The sequence below is a fragment of the Heliangelus exortis genome, chromosome 2, assembly GCF_036169615.1.
Source record: "Heliangelus exortis chromosome 2, bHelExo1.hap1, whole genome shotgun sequence".
Classification (NCBI taxonomy): domain Eukaryota; kingdom Metazoa; phylum Chordata; class Aves; order Apodiformes; family Trochilidae; genus Heliangelus; species Heliangelus exortis.
Genome location: NC_092423.1, coordinates 15,337,002 through 15,358,828, shown reverse-complemented (window position 1 = coordinate 15,358,828; position 21,827 = coordinate 15,337,002). Strand labels below are relative to the sequence as shown.

General features: G+C 36.6%; 1 protein-coding gene across 10 annotated transcripts in view; it reads right to left on the bottom strand.

The window, feature by feature from the left end:
* ARHGAP12 (Rho GTPase activating protein 12) overlaps positions 1–21,827 on the bottom strand; it is a 73,085-nt gene that overhangs the window by 27,202 nt on the left and 24,056 nt on the right. For 2 of the 10 annotated variants that reach the window (XM_071734865.1, XM_071734866.1), the window contains exons 3-6: positions 15,277–15,540; positions 9,741–9,881; positions 8,097–8,177; positions 1,433–1,558 (exon numbers count right to left, since the gene is read on the bottom strand). In XM_071734865.1, coding sequence (XP_071590966.1) covers positions 1,433–1,558; positions 8,097–8,177; positions 9,741–9,881; positions 15,277–15,540 — 612 coding nt within the window. The remainder of the gene's footprint in view (positions 1–1,432; positions 1,559–8,096; positions 8,178–9,740; positions 9,882–15,276; positions 15,541–21,827) is intronic. The other 8 variants (XM_071734867.1, XM_071734871.1, XM_071734868.1 and 5 more) reach the window with 5 other exon arrangements.

Sequence of the window (21,827 nt, the reverse complement as noted above, 5' to 3'; positions counted from 1 at the left end):
GGGTTTGATTACAGCATCTTAAAGACACACTTATTCAACCTTTTACTCATTCATTGCAGCACTATTAAAAGGTTTTTATATTTTGACATAGAACCATTTTGTAACAAGATAAGTCTTCCTCTTAAAGCAAGGCCAAAATTTTAAGCTATCTCCAACAGAATTGTTCATACCTATAAAGTGCAAACTGCACATGAGGCTAAAAGTGTTGACTCAGCTTTGATTTATCAAGACTTGATCTAGGCTGTCTCTCATGGAAGTACCACAACACACAGTACAGAAAGATAAATAAGAAATAGGGAGGGGAAAGGGGTAAAAGAATCTCAAAACTGCTTGAGCTAAACTAATGCATTCAGTTGAAGTCTCCAGTTAAACTTTTGAGCTGTCAATAATACATGGTGCTGAGGAGGCAGTGGACTGTGCTTAAGATCAAATTCAGTAAATCCTATTCTAAGAAATCAAAACAACTCAAAACAACCCACTGTCCTACACTCCATTTCAACAAGGAAAGCCATTAAAAGGTACTGGAAAAAACAGGCCAAATATATAACAACATTCCCAGAACTGACTGGGACAAAAACTGAACTGGAAAGAGGCAGAGGAACTTTCTTGGCTTATAGAGCAACTATTACTGCACAGCCCAGAACAGACTATCAAGAATGTGCCCTAAGAATGGGCAGAAGACAGCTTTCATTCTTACTAACCCACAGCTCTTCTCAGACTCAACTTCCAGCTCTGCCCTGGAAGGAATCAAAGCCAAGTATTTCAGCACTTTCAGTGCTGTCTCATTCTCCAGTGACAGTATTGCAACGCTGCTGTAACCACACACAACTTCTCCTCTTTGCTTGAGCTATTACAGTATAGTTCAATGGAACAGTCATTAAAGGGATAATCCACTACATAATACTACTACTATCTTTAAAAGCATTACTTCCATCTTTAAAGCATAATTTTTAACTTTAGCAAGTGCAGCTTCTATTCAACTCTATGAATATTTCAATTATTCATCTGCAGTTTTAGGAGTATTACTACTTGGTGTCTCCTACAATTAAAACGTTCATGCATGAAATATCATTATACTTTAAAAGAAAGCCTCACCCACATCCATAATTCTTGAATTCAAACCCTAATTATGCTCCATAGCCTAAACTATGGGATAATTCCTATTACATGTAAAACTGCTGTACACACCAAACTGAATTAAAACACTAGTTAAAATACTTCAAAGATAACAAAAAAAAGGGCTACTTACTTAAATTTACAATAGTAAAGTTAACAAAAGCCCTTGGTTTCACTGAAAGTTATACACAGTGATACAACAGAATATAAGAAAAGTGGTATTTGAGAAATTCATGCATAATCATTTCTGTTGGATTAAATACTTCACATATCAGAAGCAGCTGGTATTCCAACTTGCTGCTTAATTTGCTCCTACCTTGTCATTGGTGTCCAAAACAATTGTGCTGTGCCTCCATTTTGTTAAAACTATTGGTTCTTGTAGCCTCCTGTCCAGACTCCTACTCTTTATTATATCTCTCTGCTGCTGTGGTGAAGCATTATACTAAAGAAGAGAAAAATCAAATTTTAAGTAGAATCAAATTCATGCAAACAGACTTGGACATAAAATTCATAAACCTTTACAGTATAAACTTTCAAATTCCTGTTGTCACCCAAGAGTAAGAAAATATCCTTGGTTTTATGTCGCATTTAGTCTTCAGAACTGCCCATTCTGCTGTAATCCCCTCTGGGACAGTAACTCAGCCTGTCCCGTTGGGACAATACTCTCCATTGGCAGGCAGACATTTGATTTCTTGAGCAACAGCCTACTGCTGGTTTTGCAACCCACCAGCATGTTGAGAAGACCCATGGAATTAGAATAAAGACAAGATTTCAATATTCACTCTTCATATTGCACTAACAGGAAACTCTTGTGCAAGGAAAGGAAAACCTCTTAGATTGATAGTTATGATTGCCTTTGACCCAAAGGACTGGGATGCCTACAAGAGGAAACATGAGGGTGAGGACTTGCTTTTGTAGAACAATCACATCAAGCTTCTTATAAAAAGATTTGCTGGTGTGGAATGTTCATAAGCATGGCAAATAAATATTAAGCAGGAAATAACTTTAACACTCAGCAAAGCTGTTAATAGCCATGGAGAGAATGTATTTATAGTACTACAGGTTTACTAATAAATGCAAGAGCATACAAAGATATACAGGCTGAGAAAATGTGAAGACCATGAGAAGGACCCAGCATTTAATTAGATCTCAGCATTGCAGCATACTTATCATCAGTAGCATTGCCATATTAAGTCATTACCACCAACACTGAAATAGCAGTAAAATTATAAAAATATTTCAAAGTTTAATATTGCAAATACAAACAGGAAAAGACAAAATCAATGTATGTTTCTTCAAGTAATTAAAAACCTCATTCTTCCTATTAAGTATCAGAAGACTAAAATCTGCACATAGAAACAAACATAAGGCAGCATTTGTGGAGCTATGTAAAGGACTAGAATCCAAGAGGTAAGTAGTAACAAAGGATAATTCAGTGTCTTTTTTATTTAAAAAGGCTAAATCAACAGTATTTGCAAGCATACTGTATCTACAGTTTGGCTAGTGATTCCTACTGAAGCTCAGTGCCTCAAGGCTTCAAAGACAGAATAACTTATATGAACACCTATCAACTAAGCATGGGAAGGTTTAGCCTAAATAATATAAACGCTAAATCTAAGCTAAACTGCAAAATGAAGTTATGTTTACTACCCAAATAAAGAACCAGCATTACTACTGCCATGGCAGACACTTTGCTTTTTATTTTACTATGAAGACAGTTCATGCTCAACATGATCAGCAAGTACTTAAAAGGCAAGTAACAGCAGTATTTCAGAAAGTTATTTCAATACACACAAAAGTAGTGAAATACTCCACATGAATGGATCTTGCAGAATGGATCTTGAGAATAAAATTTGGTTGTTCATGTGCAGACAGAAATGTATGAGTTGTCACAGCAAAAATTAACTTCCAAGGTTCCACTGATTTTGCACTGAGTTCAGCACATTCATACTCCCATGACAACTGCTACATTAAAATGGTGAGGTTTAAGCAACTTTCAATAAGTTCCCTTATTAAACCAAAAGCTGAACCATCATTCAGGTTGCAAGGAATCTAGTACTATCTTATCATCTTGTTATGGAAATATACACTCTGCAGATGCTTCCTCAGCTCAGCCTGTGGCAGCAAGCATTGCCCATCCATAATACAACTAAAATCTAGCTAATTTTCAGCAAAACTATGTCTAAATTGCAGAAGGCTACCACAAACCACATTCCCTGCAGCAGTGCTAACACATTTAAGTAGGAATTTCAAATATATATTACTTAGTATAAAAGAGAACCATTTATTTCAGAAATAGATATATGCTTCAGTGACACGGTAAAGATTTGAGGAAATCCTCCATGTATTTTCCAGTTGACTAACTCGAGGAATTTAAGTTCAAACACTCAAAGACTTATTTTAAAGTATTTTATACTGAATTTGTGTCTAAGTTAACTCTTAAGATATGATTTACATGTGATCTATATTTAAAAAGTGCCTTTAATACCACCACAAGCTATGAGGAGTTAACTTATCTAAACAGACAACCCCATCTCAAAGGAGAAGAACCTGTGAAGTAATACCAAATTCTAGTTTTACCAAACATATTTAATAAGCAAGCACAGCAACAGAGAAGACTGAAAAAGCACTGCTAACAACTCAGGAACACATCCAGGTTTATGTTTGGTTGCTTGGGGTTTGTTTTGTTTGTTTTACTCATTGTAAAGTGCAGAATACACTGGGGGAGGGGAATCAGAGAGAGGCCAGAAAGAAAAAGCTGATTTATTTCTGGGCTCAAGAAAAACCTCCACTTTTAAACTAAATGGATTAATCTCTGATCTGCTAAGACAGTCACAATGTCACAGATACTGTTTCAGACTTTGCATTATCCCGCTGAAGTAGTCATCCTCCAGGACAGGTAGGGATCATTGACCAGAGATAAGCAGCCAGAGCTGTAACCTCGTCAGGTCAGATGATATCACCCCTGCTACCCTTTAGTCTGCCCCCATCCAGCTGTCTTAGTTCAAAAAGCCTTGCAGACCACTTTCAGGTCAGATTCACTCACTGTCAGGACTCTCACCTGCAGAGCTGTTCTCTCTCCTACAATCATATGTCCCATTGTTTATCAGCAATGATAAGCAACCAGGTTGGGCTCTCCTTCCCTCACACAAAATCTTATTTTTACATAACTCTATAAGCAGGTTTTCCATACCTAAGCCTTGGTCTAATCTCAAGGACACAGATCAGGCAAGGGCCTTACACTATAATAGAACTGACCTATTAAAGACTACACATTGCCTGGCAGAACAATCACTGCTACACCTTGTGCTGTAATAGCCATCTTCTTAGGGTGTGATGTTATTTTATTAATTCTAAAGCTTTTGATAAGGTAGCACAAAATTCCAAATATACATACTACTTCTCCTTGAAAATCATCCATAAAACTCAAATTTGTCCCATTACATTAACCCCTCTGTTTACATCACCTCAGTTTATTCCCCATTTCATTCTATGCATGACTGCATGCACCAAATAACACAGACATCTTGTTATAACAGCTCTTAGTACAGGGTAAGGACAACAGTGGTGTAAATTTAGGTCACATAGACTTATTTTCACTGCTGAATTTGTTCAGTGCCTTCACCAGCTACTTAAAAGCTTTCTTTGCCTCAGTATAAATTTTTCTAACCCTCTCAATTGGTTGAATGATTTATATTTAATTTTAACATGGTATGTGGCATGGCTCAAGGCTCTGTCCTAGCCTAATTGTCACTGAAATAAATGTAACACCTCTGAGTTATTTGTAGCAGTTGTCCCCATTCTTATGGAGATGACACAGATCTGTCAGCTTCAAGGAATGAAAAAAAAAAAAAAGACTCATCTTGGTTTGCATTAACATTCCCAGGCAGATGAAAGGAACTGGGTGGGTGAATGGAGGAAAGACTGGGATGAACCAGACAATGAAAACTAGTAAAGACCCTAAATTAAGTATTTTACTGTACCTTCTTGCTATCAGAGATCCAACCAGCAGCATTTTAAAATGTTCTGATATCCTAGTAACCTTTAGCATCTTACATACCTTGCTATGTTATTTGCAGTTGTCTCAATAGACTGTCTGAAATCAAAGGCAGTTTGTTTTGGGTTTGTTTTTTTTGAAATTTAAATGTTTAGAACAAAACCACTCTTTAGTGCTCCCTCTGTCACTGGCTTTGAATAAACTTGTTTGGTGTTGTGATGAACTTAACATCTATGTTAAACCTTTTGCTTTTTCTTATAAACTAAATCAATGACACTGTTTCTGTTAAGCACACATAAATAAATAAAACGATAATTCTTGTCTTTTTGAGGACTTTATGCCTAACCCTTCCCATTCTTCCTTTGGGGAAAAAATATTCCTCATTCTCTACTATAGGATGTCTGGGTGGTACCAGTTGAAGTCAGTAGCTGCACTGAAAGGAACAGAACCTACACAGAATGAAGAGCACTGGACAAGCAGCAAGGTCTTGAATGTGCAAGTTACTGAAAGACACCTGTGGACAACCCACTCCATTCCCTTTGCTGCTTTGGTCATCCACTGCTTCTCCTAATCCTTGGGACCACTAAGACTGCTGATCTTTGAAAAAGAGCTCCAAGTCAACATTACCACCAGCCCTGCTGCATGACCCAGAAAATGCTGGGGGCACCTACCCCCTCTCCTCCTTCTTATTTTGAAGGGATGGGGGTGGGAACCACCAAACACCAGGACAAATGAGGAAGACCAGACCAGGCCTCTTGAGTACAAATATACACTTAAAGAAAAATAAACCTTTGCCTGCCTTCTCATATTTATCTCAGATTTGTCATGTCACTTGCTCTTTTGTCCTTATAAATCATCTGGATCCTCACATCATCAGCTGAGACTGTTTCAATTTTTACCATGCAATCCTAGATTTTATGAAAGAAGGTGAAGATGATTCACTATTGCTGCAGATACTGTTTAGAGCATTGCCTTACAGCACTAAGGGCCAGCAAACACACTAAGTTGCCTTAAATCAGGCAACACAGCTCAGAACAGGGCATTTTTACTGTAAGACAACCAGGCCCCATTTACATGTTTTCATTTTATTTTCTTTCACCATCTGATGGCATGGTATCTTCCTGGTATGACCTGAATCAAGTTTTATTGTAATTTTTCAGATAGCATGTTTTGTTTGACAGCATTCAAGTCTGCAGTAGGAAAATCATTGACTTGAGCATCAGAACTGAGCCCACACTCGACACTCAGACAGTGAAGTAAGAGACTGCGGGTCATATTAAGACTGACAAAAATGAAGCTCCTGTAGCCTAGCACTTCCTCTGTGGATACAGCAAGGGGAGCTAGTGCTGCAGGAACTCCAGAGGAGAGGAAGAGTAACTGCAGTATCGCAGTCTGTAGATATTAAAACCAAAACTGTGAGTTCAATAGTGTGCAAGCACATTTTCTTTCCAAGTTTAGATGGATCAGAGAGCTCAGCCAGAGGATGGGCAAGCATCATGCTGTTAGCTGACATCAGCCTTGGAACACATTTTAAAATTTGAGACACCATCACTTATTTTTATGATGTTACCCTCTCAAACTCCCCTTTCTTTATTTACTACATAGTTTTCCTCGCTTTTTTGGCTGCTTTGACAGATTAACTTTTTTTTTAAACTTTAGAAACTGGAATTCTCATTCCTGAGACTAATTTAACTTCCCCCTTCGGTCTTTTAACACAGATTTCTCATTTGCTTAAATTATAAAACTTTATTAGAAAACTATGTTTCTAGAATAGGGCTGTAGTCTTTCTCAACATGATTAAGATATTATTCATTCAATATACAGGGAATAAACTCTCTGCCATAGCATTCTATGCAATAATGAGTTTTTATTTGCTGTTTCGTTTATTTTTTTAAAACAACTGAATGCAGCAGAATGCATAGGCAAAACCCGTCTTTTGGAGGTATAGTGCAAATTATAGCTAAGTATTATTATTAAAGAGTTATTCAATTTATATAAAGAATATTCAATTTAAAGAATTTTTCTCTTCCACTGAAAAAAGCTGGGTCACACTCATCATAAGCATTAACAGACTTCTCAGCAGTTGCCAAAGCTACTTCATTTGAGATGTCATTTTTAGCCAGAGGCATTCAGCTATTCCTAATGTTATCTTAAATATACATGATTGGAGGACTTTCTATGAGACTGCCTGAAGTAATTTGTTTTGTATTTCCTCCCCCATATATCTTCATAAACACAGGTACTGTTATGCCTGAGCAAGTTCACATTTACAGTTATCACTATGACAGTGAAGATTTTTGTTATATAGTACTAGCTCAGCTAATGTGCTATTTCCAGTAACCTCTAGATGATTTTTTATTTCTTTTTCTGCTTTTTTCTGCTTTTATTAGCAGACACTAATAGCACACTATTCCCTCACGTCATTTCACAACAAATTTTGGACAAGTTTTCAATATAGATTTTTTTTTCCCTTCAAAGTAGTTCTGCAGTCTGTATTGTCCTTCCAGTCCATTTGCTCTGAAGCCCTTCTGGAACCTACAGTAAGATTCTGGGAGACCAATCTTCAACCACACTTGTAACTTCTAGGTAACGTCTCTGTTCTTCATATACACAGTTACATAAATTAGCTAAGCCTTTTGCTGAAATATTTTATTTGAAATAAAAATTCAAATAATATCACTGAAATGAAAAAATCTATTCCACAGTGTTCAAAGCTAAGGACTTCTTGAAATAGATAGGCTCTTGGACCATGAATCCAAGAGGCAATTTCTCCTTTACTCCTGTTGACTTTATATTTGCTGCCACCCAAGATTCAGCTGTTTTAAGAAGGAATTAAAGAGTACAGTCTGTCCAAATGGCTCATGAGTAATTAATTTGAAAGAAAGTTTGTTAACAGCACTATGAGATTATTTTCATATCAACAAGGGGAATAGCATACCAGCCCACAAATGGCACAGAAGATGTTCTTTCTTACATCACTTACCTTAGGTAATTCCCATTCTGATCTGGAACCATCAGCACTGTAGTAGTATGGTCTACCTTGTTCATCTGCATGTTTAAGCCACTGTAGAAAGAAATGTGATGATAGGAAATATAATTATAGTGACTGTGGCAGCACAGTAAATCTTTGATACTTTGGATTTAAAGTTAATTTTTAATAAAGTGTCATCCACATTAGCAGCTTCTAGTGCACAGCCTCCATTAACTAACCAAGGTTAGTTAGCAATGAAAGCAGCAGAGTTTTCAGCTTCCTGAATTGGGTCACTGATATTTTTCCTTCTGTAACTCCTCAGAAAAGAGTCCTGCAATTACACACAAGAATGTGATAAACAGGTATTTTTGAAGATAGCATATCTCACTCTAACAAACATTAAATTGCCAGTTTAAGGAGGCACAATCTTTGCACCGTCTGTGTAAGAATTTTATAAATAAAATTACATAATTACAAGAAGCTCAAGCAGCAACTGCTGATAATTTCAGATGTAACTGCACTTCTTGAACAACTCCATTTTTAAAATATCAACAGGAACATGAGATAAAGTTCCTAAATAAATCACGAAGAAGATAATACATAATTTCTGTAACTCCTACAGACACAAATCTCACAACCAAAGACAACTGTGACTAGATATGAAGAAATGAAACAATTGTAATGAGCAAAATTCTACAAGAGCATTGCACAAAAATATGCACAGAAACATTCACAGCAAGACTCTTGGGTCAAGCAGAATTTACAAGCTTGCCTTCAAATAAACTGATGTTTTCCATCAGTCCCAGTGCAATTTAAAAAAAATGTTTTCATATTTGCCAAAACATAGGTATGTGCTCTACAGATGTTCAGTAGAAATAGATTAAGCAGGATAAAAATTCCAAACTGATGTAGAAGACAAGTCTATAAAAAGTTCTTTCAAAAAACACTTGCACATATGAACTGGAAAAGAGGTGGTGCTACAATACAGTAAACAAACTACTGTTTCAATGAAAAGATTTTGAAGTTAAAAAAAAATATTCAACTTTAATGAACAATCAGAAAAATGAACTGGTTCACAAATATAAACAAATACTGCCATTTATCCTACATGGGAGAATTTTTTATGCCTTGCCCAGAATTACAATTAGTTGTCAGTAGCAAATAGATATTTAGCACAGAACATAACTCTGCTGATACAGCTGTGGTTTAATTGAGAACTTTCTCTATAACTGAATGCAATACTGAAAATCTCTAACAAAATAACAGATGAAACTGATAAAGCAGCATTATTTTCAGTTTGAAGCTATCCTATCTGGACAGCCTAAGTAGACAAGAACAGATGGTTGGTATAAAGTTCATTCCGGAAGTATAATCAAGAGGATAGGGAAAGGGCAGAACTGGAAAAAAAATTATGCATTATATAGTCATTTAATATAATTTAATACTTGACTGGAAATAAGAAAACATTTTTTCTTAATAGTAAAGAACATACATAAGAAAATTAAAAAGTCCATTCAGTTGCTAAAGTTTTGTGCACATTTAAAAAAAAGAAGATACTGCTGAGGAATGCTTTTCACTTCTAGAAATGAAATCTGCAGTTCTAACAGTGAAATAGTGGAGAAGATTTAGAATGTGATGAGAAGAAGGAAAAAGTACCTTTTCATTAGTATAGTCATTGGTATATAAGGTTTGACCATGTTCATCCAACTCTTCTGACCAACCCTTTGGAGGAGAACCATACTGACTATCTGACTGGCTGTAACAAGAACTGTGGTCGTTTTCTTCTGATGAAAGATGCTACAAGTAGTCAGAAACATACAAGGCAGTTTTGAGAATGAAAGCACTTTAAAATCTGAAAGATCAAAGATTATTTGACTGGAAAGAGAATAGCAATCGATTGCAGGGAGTTCACATAAATCTTACATCAGAGAATAAGAGATGCACATTTACAGTACAGAAATATTTGACACGTGCTAGGCTGCTTAAAATATTTTCAGAATAACTGGTTTGTATTGATGCAACATTTTTAATTCTACCACACCAGATTTCAGCAACTCAAATTTCAACTGCAATGGCTTTGCAAATCAAAGTTTTATTCCCATGGATTTACACTATCAAATGATGAAGCAAGTTAGCTTTAATAATCTGCATCACCCAAAAAAGCTCAGGAAACCTGCTATATTGGTTCTCTGGCAACATCCCAACTTTCATAACTAAATCCATTTCTTTCTTTCCCAAATAATATCTGGAAAAACAACAACTGTTAATGATAACTTGAATCTCCAGTCCCAGCACTTTACAGTGCTTGTGCAATGCATCCTATATTATGAATTTCCACTCTGCTCCTTCCAACTCTATCATGTGTAATAATGAGCAATCCCAAACCAAGTCTTTCTACCAACTGCAGGCACAGCTGCCTGAGGTGTACAATTAATTTCTCAGGGCAGACATGAATTATACTGTAACAAACAAGTTTGACATGTAAAGTAGAAAAAATATTTTGCACACACACACCAGACAATTTCCACTCCTTAGTACACCTTGTTCATCTCCTTGCTAATGTGAGTTCCTATTCAAGGCATCACCTACTCCATGCATAAAAAAACAACCAAACAAAAACAAAAAATCAACAAAAAACCACAACCCTTCCTGTCTTCATCTCCCACTACAATAGCTCTACACCACAGTCTTTTGGGGAATTCAGAGCAGATTTTCTTTCACACTATCTTGGATCCTTGGTTAGTAGAAGGCATAACATTTACACTGGAACACATCCTTCCTACAGAAATGGACAGTCAAATACTGACTGAAGTTCAATAGCACAGTGCAAGGGTTTTAAGGAAAATTTTAAAGCACAAGAAAGGCAGATTTTGGGTTTCAAATGAGAAAAAGATCTCTCCTGAAAGACTTAAATCCTACCTATAAAATATCCAGCTATCTAAAACTAGCAGATTTCTAAAAGTCAGAGTTTTTAGAGGCACGTTTAGTGATACTGGGAAATTATTATTACGAAGGATTTTGGTGTTACCCTTCTCAGTATTTTATTAGTTGTGCAGTAGAAAACAACTCCCTGTGCTGACACAAGCCATCTCACCAAGCACAGCACCGTAAGCCATGAGAAATTTTCAGGCTCATTAATAAAGTAATATGAAAAATCTAAGTACCTTTTACGATTTACAGAAAGCAAGCACCTAAACTAGGAGCTAAAACAATGCTACCCCTCTTGCATGTGGAATGACACGAAGAATTAAAACTGAGAAGTTGATAATCAAGTGCTGTTGGCCTCATTTGAACTACTGTTTTATAAGATAGATATATTGTATACACATATGGTGTGTATACACCATATGGTTAATATTAAATGCATTGACATTTATGTAACTAAAGTAGTAGACTTCGGACATTTTTATTATTACTATTAACAGGAATTATGACCAAATAAACATAATGCATTTCTATTTGTCTGTTCCATGCAACTCCTGACACTGAGGAAACACCATACACAGTAAAACCAAACAGAAGACTTAAAAATGAAAATTATCCTAGAAAAAACACTGGTTTTCAGAAACAATTACTTAATTATGTCTTTGTTAATGTCTTCATCTGTAAGACACCCATATAAACAGTAGTCCTGATGTTTAAAGGTTTAACTAATTTCATGTGCATCCAATGTAGGCATATGGCTTTTGCATACCTAGACTTAAATCTCTGTAACAGCTCAAGAGTTTTGCTTCACAACTCAACTTACTCCCTCTCCCTCGGCTGGTACCAACAACTGCTAAAGCTGCATTAACAGGAGTTAGAGAACACTGGCCAAACCATGTTCAGCAACTTGCAATTTAACTTTTAACACCTCGTCAGTATTAACTGTCTGGACACTTTTTAGTTATCGTCCATGCTTTTATCCCAGTCCCCTCCCTGATTACTAAACCACATTTAAGTAAAGCCACTGTAAAGGGACAGCTGCCCAACCTTACACCTTGTAAGACCTGTGCTGAGACACTAAAGGGAAATACAGAAAGGGTGCTCCACATCATTGCTTCTACTGTCATGGCTTTTTTCCATTTACATGGAAAACTCTTGAGAAGAGAGATCAGTTCATCACGCTGCAATTAATAAAAAAGAGGAACAATTACTGTCTCTCTTCTCTCCCTTTACCAGTCTATTTTTGGAAGTTACTGCTGCTTCTAAAAACATCATAGTGAGAAAGAATACTGACTAATGCGAGAAGCTAGCACACCTCCATTACCCTTTCTTTATTCTAAAACAACCAAACAAGCAAAAAAAAAAAAACAAAAAAAAAAAAAACAGGGAATGTAGTTTTCAATTTAAGTGAAATCCTGATGCCATTTTCTGATATGACATCTACTTCCTTTTACAATCCACTTTAATTAAACCACTTTACTATCTGACAAATTTCTCCCAGTGACTATTACATCTTCCTCTAATATATATAGAAAGTTACTACCTGATAAATTTTATCTGTAATTCAAAAATCTTATTCAATTTCCCAGAGACTCTACCAATTGTAACTCACTGATTCCCCCAACCCACCCAAATAACTACCATAACTTACAACTGTTATCTTTGTGCCATCTGTTACCAGCTTCTTTGATAAACCAGGTGCAATTCCGCCTGCTTTTAATTATTCAATAAAATTCCACTTCCTAATCAAAGTTCTATGACCGTCTGTAATTTATTTCATGTTCTAACACATTACACAACACACAGTTCTCATTTTTATGTCACCCTTCTCTTTTGCTAATGCAAGCTCCTCTGAGGACATATCACTAGAGCTACAACTAGCACTTAACTTTCCTGCATATGATCTTTTACTACAAAATCTGAAGGAAATGAGAAAAACAGACTACTATGTAAAAGCCAACTTAACTTCAATTCAATTAATTATATCTGGACTTACTAATTATTAAGACATATTTGCTTAAAGTCTTCATAACCAGACAAAATTTGATATGTACTATATTTCATTGTATCCTCGCCTCGGATCTCAGCCTCAAGGAATTATGCTTTAAGTACTCAGAGGTCAAATTAAATGGTGAACATGAACAGTGGAATGTGAAGAACACTTCCCAAGTGCAGAATAGAAGGGGAAAAACAACAAACAAACAAACAAACAAAACAAAAAAAAAAAAAAAAAACCAAAAAAAACAAACCAAACCAAAAAAAAAAAAAACACACCACACCCAACAGCTTCAGAATCAACACAGCTGCTGGAAAGTGGATTGCAATATATCTGCATTCAAACTTTGATAACTGAGTCAGAGAAGACACAAATTACTTGAGGAATACTGAAAACAAACTTGTGTCTAGTTGAAAATTAATCAAAACATGCACCTTTCATTTGCCTTACAAAGACTGAAACCTGGACAAATAAAGTTGTCTGAAGGTCTATCTGCAATACTTCAAACATCAGAAATAAACAGAAGCAGCAAGTTGAAATAAGTTATGAGGAAAAAAAAAAATTTAAAAATCAAGCTTTCTGAACATGCAACCGTGTGCTGAAGTTGTGGTACAGAGATATGGGGAAAACTCATTTGCAGAGGGGGAAACAATTATTAGAAGTCCTTCCATGAAAAGAAGGAAGAACAATGACAACAGAAATTGTTACACTTACTACAAGGAGAGAGTTACTACTCAAAAAAGCAATGGTCTTATCCAGACTAACCCAGAGTCTTATTCAGCAAAATGACAGCCAGTGAGAAACTAATAGTCCATCATCAAACATACCAAAGTGAGAGCCACAAACATTTCACCAGTTTACCTGTTTCTGCCACCAGTCTGTGACAAGAAAATTTGTCTCTTTAAATGCTTGCGGATGTCATGGCTGCTATGAAGGCCACTGCCAAATGCAATAAAAGGGGCCCTTTTTCTTTTCTCTCCTGTTTCTGGCAGTAATGGCCCTGAAAGAGGCTTCTACAACAGGACTTTCAACAACCTTAAATTTTTTAGCAGTCCGCAACTAAATTTTAAAACTAAACAACACAATAGCTCAGTAAGAAATCCACCTAAGTTATACATGTTTGAAAAGAGTATATAAAAGTGAAATATATGGAAGATTTCTTGATAAATGTTTGCTTTTTCTTTCAGCCAGGAAACTGATTAACCTGAGTATTGTCTTTGAATACAAGAGCATTATTTTAAGCATATTTAAATAGTAATATCCATCTACAAATTATTCCTTTGCTCTATCTGAACCACCACAGTTCAGATAAACACATACCACTACCCATCTCTCTCTAGTGAACAGCTCCACAAAATACACCTGCACCTCAAATGTTATTACAAATCATCTCTTAGCATAGGAAACTTCACAGAAAGTGAACCAAGACCTATGGCGAAACTTTGGCAAAAGGTTTTGCAAAAGCAGCAGGTTTGCATGGTGAAAAATATGCATTAATAGTAAATATAAATCTAAGTACAAAATCAGAAATCAGTGTAATTTGATAGAAGCTTCAATCGTGTCAGCACTTTTGATGCAGATGGGAGGTGCTGTACAGCTCAAACAAGTCTGATTTTGACTCCAGAACTTTGGAGTTCTCTATATCCATCATAATTCCTCCATACAAAACACCCCTACAAAAATAGTTCTCTATAAGAAAAGCATCTCTATTAAGTTTACTGCCACATAATTAACCGAGCAGTAGCAAACACCTGCATAACCCTGCCTTTGTTCTACTGTGTATTTAACTGATAGTAATAAAAATAAATAATTCTCCTTGGTTTTTTTCAAAGCATCCCCATAAATCCTGCTTCTAGAAGCATTGTTCACGCTCCTTTTCCCCACCTTCTCCCCCAGGAATGTGCCAAGTACACCAAGAAAGAGAACACACTCCATGTCAGAGAGGATACGATGATAGTCTTATTTTACTGTCATTTATAGTCCTATGAGTTTCAAAACACCTTATTTCTCCTTTACTTTTAAGAGAAAAGCAGCACTATCTGCTGAGGGACTGTAAGGTATTTTTACAACTTACTGCTCTTGTACCAGTTCATGTACACATTCTTGTACCCAAAAAGAGACTGACAGGCTAAACTGTTGAAACTTCATACCATGCCCAAAAATACAGAAGAAACTCCTTGACACCTCGAAGCTCAGCAATAACAAATTCCATAGCAAAACAGCATTCATAGGCATTACAATGTCATTGCTTGTGGTCTCAGAAGGAACTACCTCATGATCTGCATGGCTCTGGGAATCCCCTTTATTAATGCTTGCATCTCGGGCCCACCGCGGAGGTTTCCAGGTTCGTTCCTGTGATCCTCTGTTGTAGTAATAACAGCGTCCTGTTGTATCCTTATGCGTTTCCCATTCCCCATTTATTTGAACCGGAGCACTTGTAGGTAGTGGTGGAAGTGCAGACTGAGATATTTTCAATTCTTGTAAATTAGCATAAACTGGTGAATCAGGCCTCCCTTGGCTTGGTGGAGTAGTTGGCTATTGAGAGAAGAAATGTATTGTTAAAGAGCAAATGAATTTTAGAATGCTCTTACAGATCAGAATATATTACACAGTAGAACAAACCAACAAACTCCCTTTTTTTTTAAGTACAAAAGTACAAAGGACAGCCACAAGATATTGGGACATGAAAACATCAGATTGTTAACTGTAAGGTAAATATCACAAACTACAAACTATATTTATTTAATACTGAAACAATTTTTCAGTATTTCTCCAGATGACAATTATGTTTCACAGTGGATTTGAAATACACTGGAATCATCAAAATAATTATATGCTTGCCGTGCTGAAAAAATTCAGCTTTACAATTCAAGTATTGGTCAGGATCTGTAAGTAACTTGGTCTTTTTCGAGACAAAATGTAGCATTTATGAGATATCATTTGTTAGGCAAGGATGGTTCCCCAACCTTTCCCTCTCACTGCTGATACAGATGATGGTAAATGTAAAGCAGTTCTTTTGCCTTCCCAATAAAATCCAAACATACAGTTCAGTCAGAAAGATGAGCACAGTGTTGTGACTAAAACTCTGGAAAACACCAGGATGCTTTACCTGTACACCTTTCCAAACAGATGCTTATGTAAAAAAAATATTTTAGGCAGTATCACTGAGTGTTCTGATTACCACTCGTTACAGAAAATAAATGGGTAAGATTTTCTCCCTGGTTTCATTCATACACATATACACAAGTAGAACAACAAATACCTACACAAAGACAAATGCACTAATGATTATTTCTCATTAGTAATAGTTTGCTAACAAAGGCCAGCAGAAGTGTATCTGGAAGTCCAGGGCACACACTGAAAGTGTGAGTACTTTCAAACAAGCCACTAAAGTGTTTAGGAAGAACAGACTTTTCAGATGGTCAACTTTTTAAAGTATAATACAGGTATATAAAACACACCATGCAGAATATAAAAACATGTGCTTTCAGGAGAGCTGTGATCATATGATTATGAAAGCAGATTGTTATTAAACCAAATTAGTTTCCTGGTAATGCATTGCCATCTCCGTGTTTTAGGGGGCATTATTTAGGCACTCCAAAGAAAGGAATCATCTAATTTATACCATACCTTCCCCCTGCTTGGTTTCAAGTCAGAAACTTTGCTGGAGGCAGGTCCTTGTGCATGTCACACCATTCTTTCACAGGAAAAAAATAACATATTGCAGTATATAAAAGATCTTTTATAATACACTTTTAAACATTAAATCTAGGCCACATCTGATCATAACTTATTGGGGTTTGCTCAGGCAAGGCAGTACATTGTACCACACAATCAGATATAAACTGATTGCACCATAGCTAGAACCTAATATGGGCAATATCCACGACCAGAAGGGGAAACTGCTAGAGAGGAACTTAATGAGATTAAAACGGGCATGAACTTGTTCTGTGTGCCTTGAAAGGAGAAAACACAGCTTACTAGATATAACAAGTACAGTATGTCTTAGGGTAAACCACGAGGGGGGAGGAGAGAAATTGCAGCACTGGCAAAATCAGAGCCAGAACCAAATAGTATCCTTCTCTACCTAAATCAAAGGGGCGAAAGAGAAAAAATCTGATAAAAAATTTGATGAACAGTAAAAGACGTTTTTTCTACTAACAAAGTCTCCCCTCTCCCATTCTGTCTTCAGAGATGAACCTTGGATCCCTAGGATATTGGGATGATCACTCCGGAAGTAGGGTGAGGCTTCACTCGTAGTCACATTCTTTAACCTATTAGTGCTTTCAAGACCAATTTTACCAAAGGCAGCCAATCTATAGCCCTCAAAAAAAACCTCACACCACAAAAACAAAAAAACACCCAGAAGGGGAGACAGGAGACTTGGATAGTAGAAAAACAGTCTTCTACTGTTCATCAAAGAACATGACTCAGAGATTTCACATTGAGGTTTCAGTATTATAACCAGAACAACTCCAGAAAAAAAAAAACGACCTACAACCTCATTAAGCTTTCATATCATGTTACTGTTTTAAACTTCACTACCCTACTGCTCCGTGGCAGTAAATCGGCTGTGAGCTTCCAGTGTTGCTTCCCCATTGGCCTGCAGAGCCACATTCCCACATAAACCATCCCGTCATTAAACCAGCAAACCAGGCTTGTCATGTGAAGCAAGAACATACACCTGCACTGGGGAACACTCAAGCCTTCAGGTTCTTCCTCTATTTTAAGGAACTGGCAAAAGGAGCAGCACCAAGCACTGCTGGGACAGGAGGCTTGCACAACACTTGAATGTGTCCTCCTAAAATTGTTCTTCCACACAAGACAGTGAGAAAGCTTTGCTGTCTGGTCTGCATTTGCCAGTTGCTTTTTTGCTTTAAGTATGACAGTGAAGTGCCATGAACAGTTCTCTATATTAATACAATTGCTTTCCAAATAGCCTATGACACAGAATGCTTGATACATTTTTTAGAACATTTTGTCAAGCAAGGCATTTGAATATGGCTCAGAGGTTTCACACTGAGGTTTCAGCATTATACCAGAAAAACTCCAGATGAAACTGCAGGGCATGTTTTGTGCTAAGCTAATACTGGAAGTTCACCACCAACATACTGCCACATAGCTCAGGCAGTACAGTAGCAAAGTTTAAAACAGTAACATGGTATGAAAACATAATGAGGGTTTTTCTTCTAAGTGCTTAGTACTTGCATAGTCAATATACTGATATCTGGTTTTCAAGGGAACGTCAGAACTTTTGCTCTGAGCAACAAACAAGGCAACTGTCCTGCCAGATCAACCTCTCTCTGGCTACTTTCATTCTCTGTTGCTCTCTCTTCTGATACTTGTGGAAGAGGGAGCTAAGGGGGAGGGGAGAGGGTGGGAGAATTGTGAGATTTTTGAAAGGCACCTGCTGTAAGTTACTGCTTTCAGTGAAGCATTAAAAAAAATGCAAAACTAGCAATCTAACTACAACACACAACTTTGCTCATAAGTACATCTGAGGGATACAATTTTCTTATCAGGAACTACTTTAAATAACCACGTAAGCATACAATAATACTTCCTCATACCTCGAGCCACGCAATGAGTTATGCTGTTGTGTCTACAAGTAATGCTCAGTCAACAGCACCTTATCGAGGCTGATTTTGGGAAGAATTTCTTATTTATTGAGGAGAAAAGCAGCTTTTGTAAAGCTCAAAGTGTTCTGAAAATATTTTTCTACGTTATTGCTGGCAGGAAGGTCAATCCTCTCCCCCTTCCCAATGACGTGGGAGGAAGAGCACTGCAGAGAGGCAGGTCTGACTGGATCTCAGCAAAAGCCTTTAAGAATTACAAGACAAAACCCAAATTAATTTCACTGTATTTCATTCATTTACCAAACCCATTACTCATTGCCAATGTATAAATTCAAATAAATAAAGCATTACCTAAATTAAAATAGTTTCTGAGACCTTCTATGGCTCTTTTCCCCAAATCAGACACACACAGTTATGGGAAAAATAAATCTATACTAAACACTTAAACAGCTCTGTAAGTGCATAAGGAATTTCTGCTACAACTTCACTCCCAAGCTTCAGCTCATAAACATGGAATTAAATCTACCAAGAGAGACTCCTTGTCTTCTCGCTATCAGAATCAGAAGAACATGTCCTTCAACACGCCCATGCATGCACACACAAAATGCCTTCTACTCAAAACATTTCAACATTCATTTGCTATTTGATATGGATTTCAGACTATTTGGTTGCTTTCTCCAGCTAAGGATAGAAAAGTGATAAAGAATAAATAGAAAGCAGAAATATTTCTGTGATGCTATAGTTTGAATGAAAATTGTACACCCTATAAGCACTATGACAACTTTATGAATATAAGGACCTCACCCTGAGCTCAGTAATTTTTTCTATTTTAATAGTTTGGAAATCTGGCATATTTAAGTCCAGTGTCACAGAAAAAATTGCCAGAAGTAAACCATTAGAAATTGAAAAGAAGAGTTTAATGCACGCAGGACAAAGTTTCCCGGATTAACAGAAAGCATTCTCCACGTAAGTGACTGTGCACACAGGTTTTTCAGTACTGACACAGTAGGCAGCAGCTACGTGCCTTTAAATAAAACCACCTGTTAATCATTCATGAATGAACAGTCAACATTTTCAAGAAAGGCTGCAGATATGCTATCAGGCCTCTGAACACTTGAACTCAGTGCAATGAAAAGCAAACTTTCAGGTACATTTCATTACCAACACACAGATCAGCTTCTCAGAGGATACCTTAAATTTTAATGTTACCTTATGCAAATGTGTTTTTTTCAGATTATAGTACTTAAGCATTCAAAATTAAAGCCAATATTCAAAAAAAGTTCACTGCACACCAGCGGATAAGACAGCAGTTCTGGGATAAACAAGGAGAAAACACGTCCTCCCTACCCACCACCTAAAAATGCTTTTAGCTTATTTTTTTGAAATGAGAAAATATAGCACTGAGGATGTCAGCAGTTAAAAGACAAAAAACACACTTTCCTTGAAATTGGCCATTACTTTTTTACTTTTATAACATTTCAAACCAAGCAAAAAACTCCTAAAACTGAACAACTACTTAAAGAACAAATTTAATACTTGCCTGCAAAACACAACCAATCCAACATGGCTTTCCCTCCTTTACAAATAAATTGCTTTAGTTGTTGCTCCTTTTTTCAGCTTTTCTAGAGTTTCAGATTTGAAATCAAAAGCTTCCCTTTCATTAGCAGCATTTGGATTGCTGATAATAGCTGCTAAAAATAAATCAAATTTAAACAGTAAATCTCATCTTTATACTCTTTGTGAAGTTACAAGCAACAGATTGTCCATACTCATGCAAAAGAACATCATTACACTGAAGGAATACAAGGGAATGTTGGGCTCTTTACAGAAGCAAACCAAAGAAAGGACCAGGCACATCCCACAGCATCCTGAATCAGGGAATGAAGCATCCCAGTTCCCTCAACAACCAAGCTTCTTGCCAAGGAATTGCCACTGTGCTTTTAGGAAGGCCTGGGACTTCAATGTCATCTTTATTCAACAGGAATGATATAAAACAATTTTTTAGGCACTTTCTCCAACCCTGAATTAGATAATTCACTATTTAAGTCTAAGGAACACAAAAATGTGACAGTAAGTATAATAAACCTATTCATAAGCTGACTACAAAGTTCAGACTAGCTACAGTAGCACAAATATTCAGCTACACTGAAGTTCTCATGTTCGGTTCATTTGAAATTATGAAGTGATAAGAAAGAGAGGGAGGGGGAGGGAGGGAGGGAGGAAAAGGAAGGAAAAGGAAGGAAAAGGAAGGAAAAGGAAGGAAAAGGAAGGAAAAGGAAGGAAAAGGAAGGAAAAGGAAGGAAAAGGAAGGAAAAGGAAGGAAAAGGAAGGAAAAGGAAGGAAAAGGAAGGAAAAGGAAGGAAAAGGAAGGAAAAGGAAGGAAAAGGAAGGAAAAGGAAGGAAAAGGAAGGAAAAGGAAGACATTGTAAAGCAATGTGGAATTAAAATAATCCCAAATTAAAATAATCCCATACAAATCATTCCAATATATTTGCCTAATAGAGATCATTTAACAGGTAAATGTTTAAAACGTCCACACTGTCCAGAAAGTAAAGTAAACTTAAGCATCTGATTTACGCTCACATTTTATCTATCTTTGCATTTTACTTATATTTAATAAAGGCTGATTGATTACTTTCTTCTATTTCTGGATATATTTACATACAATTCACTGTAATATAAGTACATTAATTTTGCTTTATGAAACAAAGAATCTTAGTGCATAGGGACATCATGTTCTGCCAGAATGTGCTTGTGTTACTTGAGCCATTTAAGTTGCCTTCTGCTTTAGCTCTCCCATAACACCGAAAAAAAAATAAATCCCAAGGTACCAAAAATATAAATCTTAATCTGACAATATTGTAATGCCTTACCAATTCAAACAAGTACAAATTTAGATGTGCAGCAAAAAGCCTCTAGAGCTACATACATCCCCTTTCTTGGTAGCCCAAAAGAAGTCCCTGAACTGATTTTCATACTCACTGAGGCAGTTGTTTCTCAAATTGTACTGCAAAAATCCTGCAGCAAGGAAAGCCAAGAGGTGGCTTCCTTCATCACATCCACACACACTTAGGACCAAAAGCTGAAAGCAGCTTCTGTGGGAGGGCTCTTCAGTACTCTGTGTCTGAGTACCAGAGACAGCACTGTCCAACTGGTTATCATAAATGACCAAAGCTGATGGAAATTTTTTTTTTTTCCTGTATACCCCACATGTTCCCCATTCACATTTCTTTAATGCTTCTGACC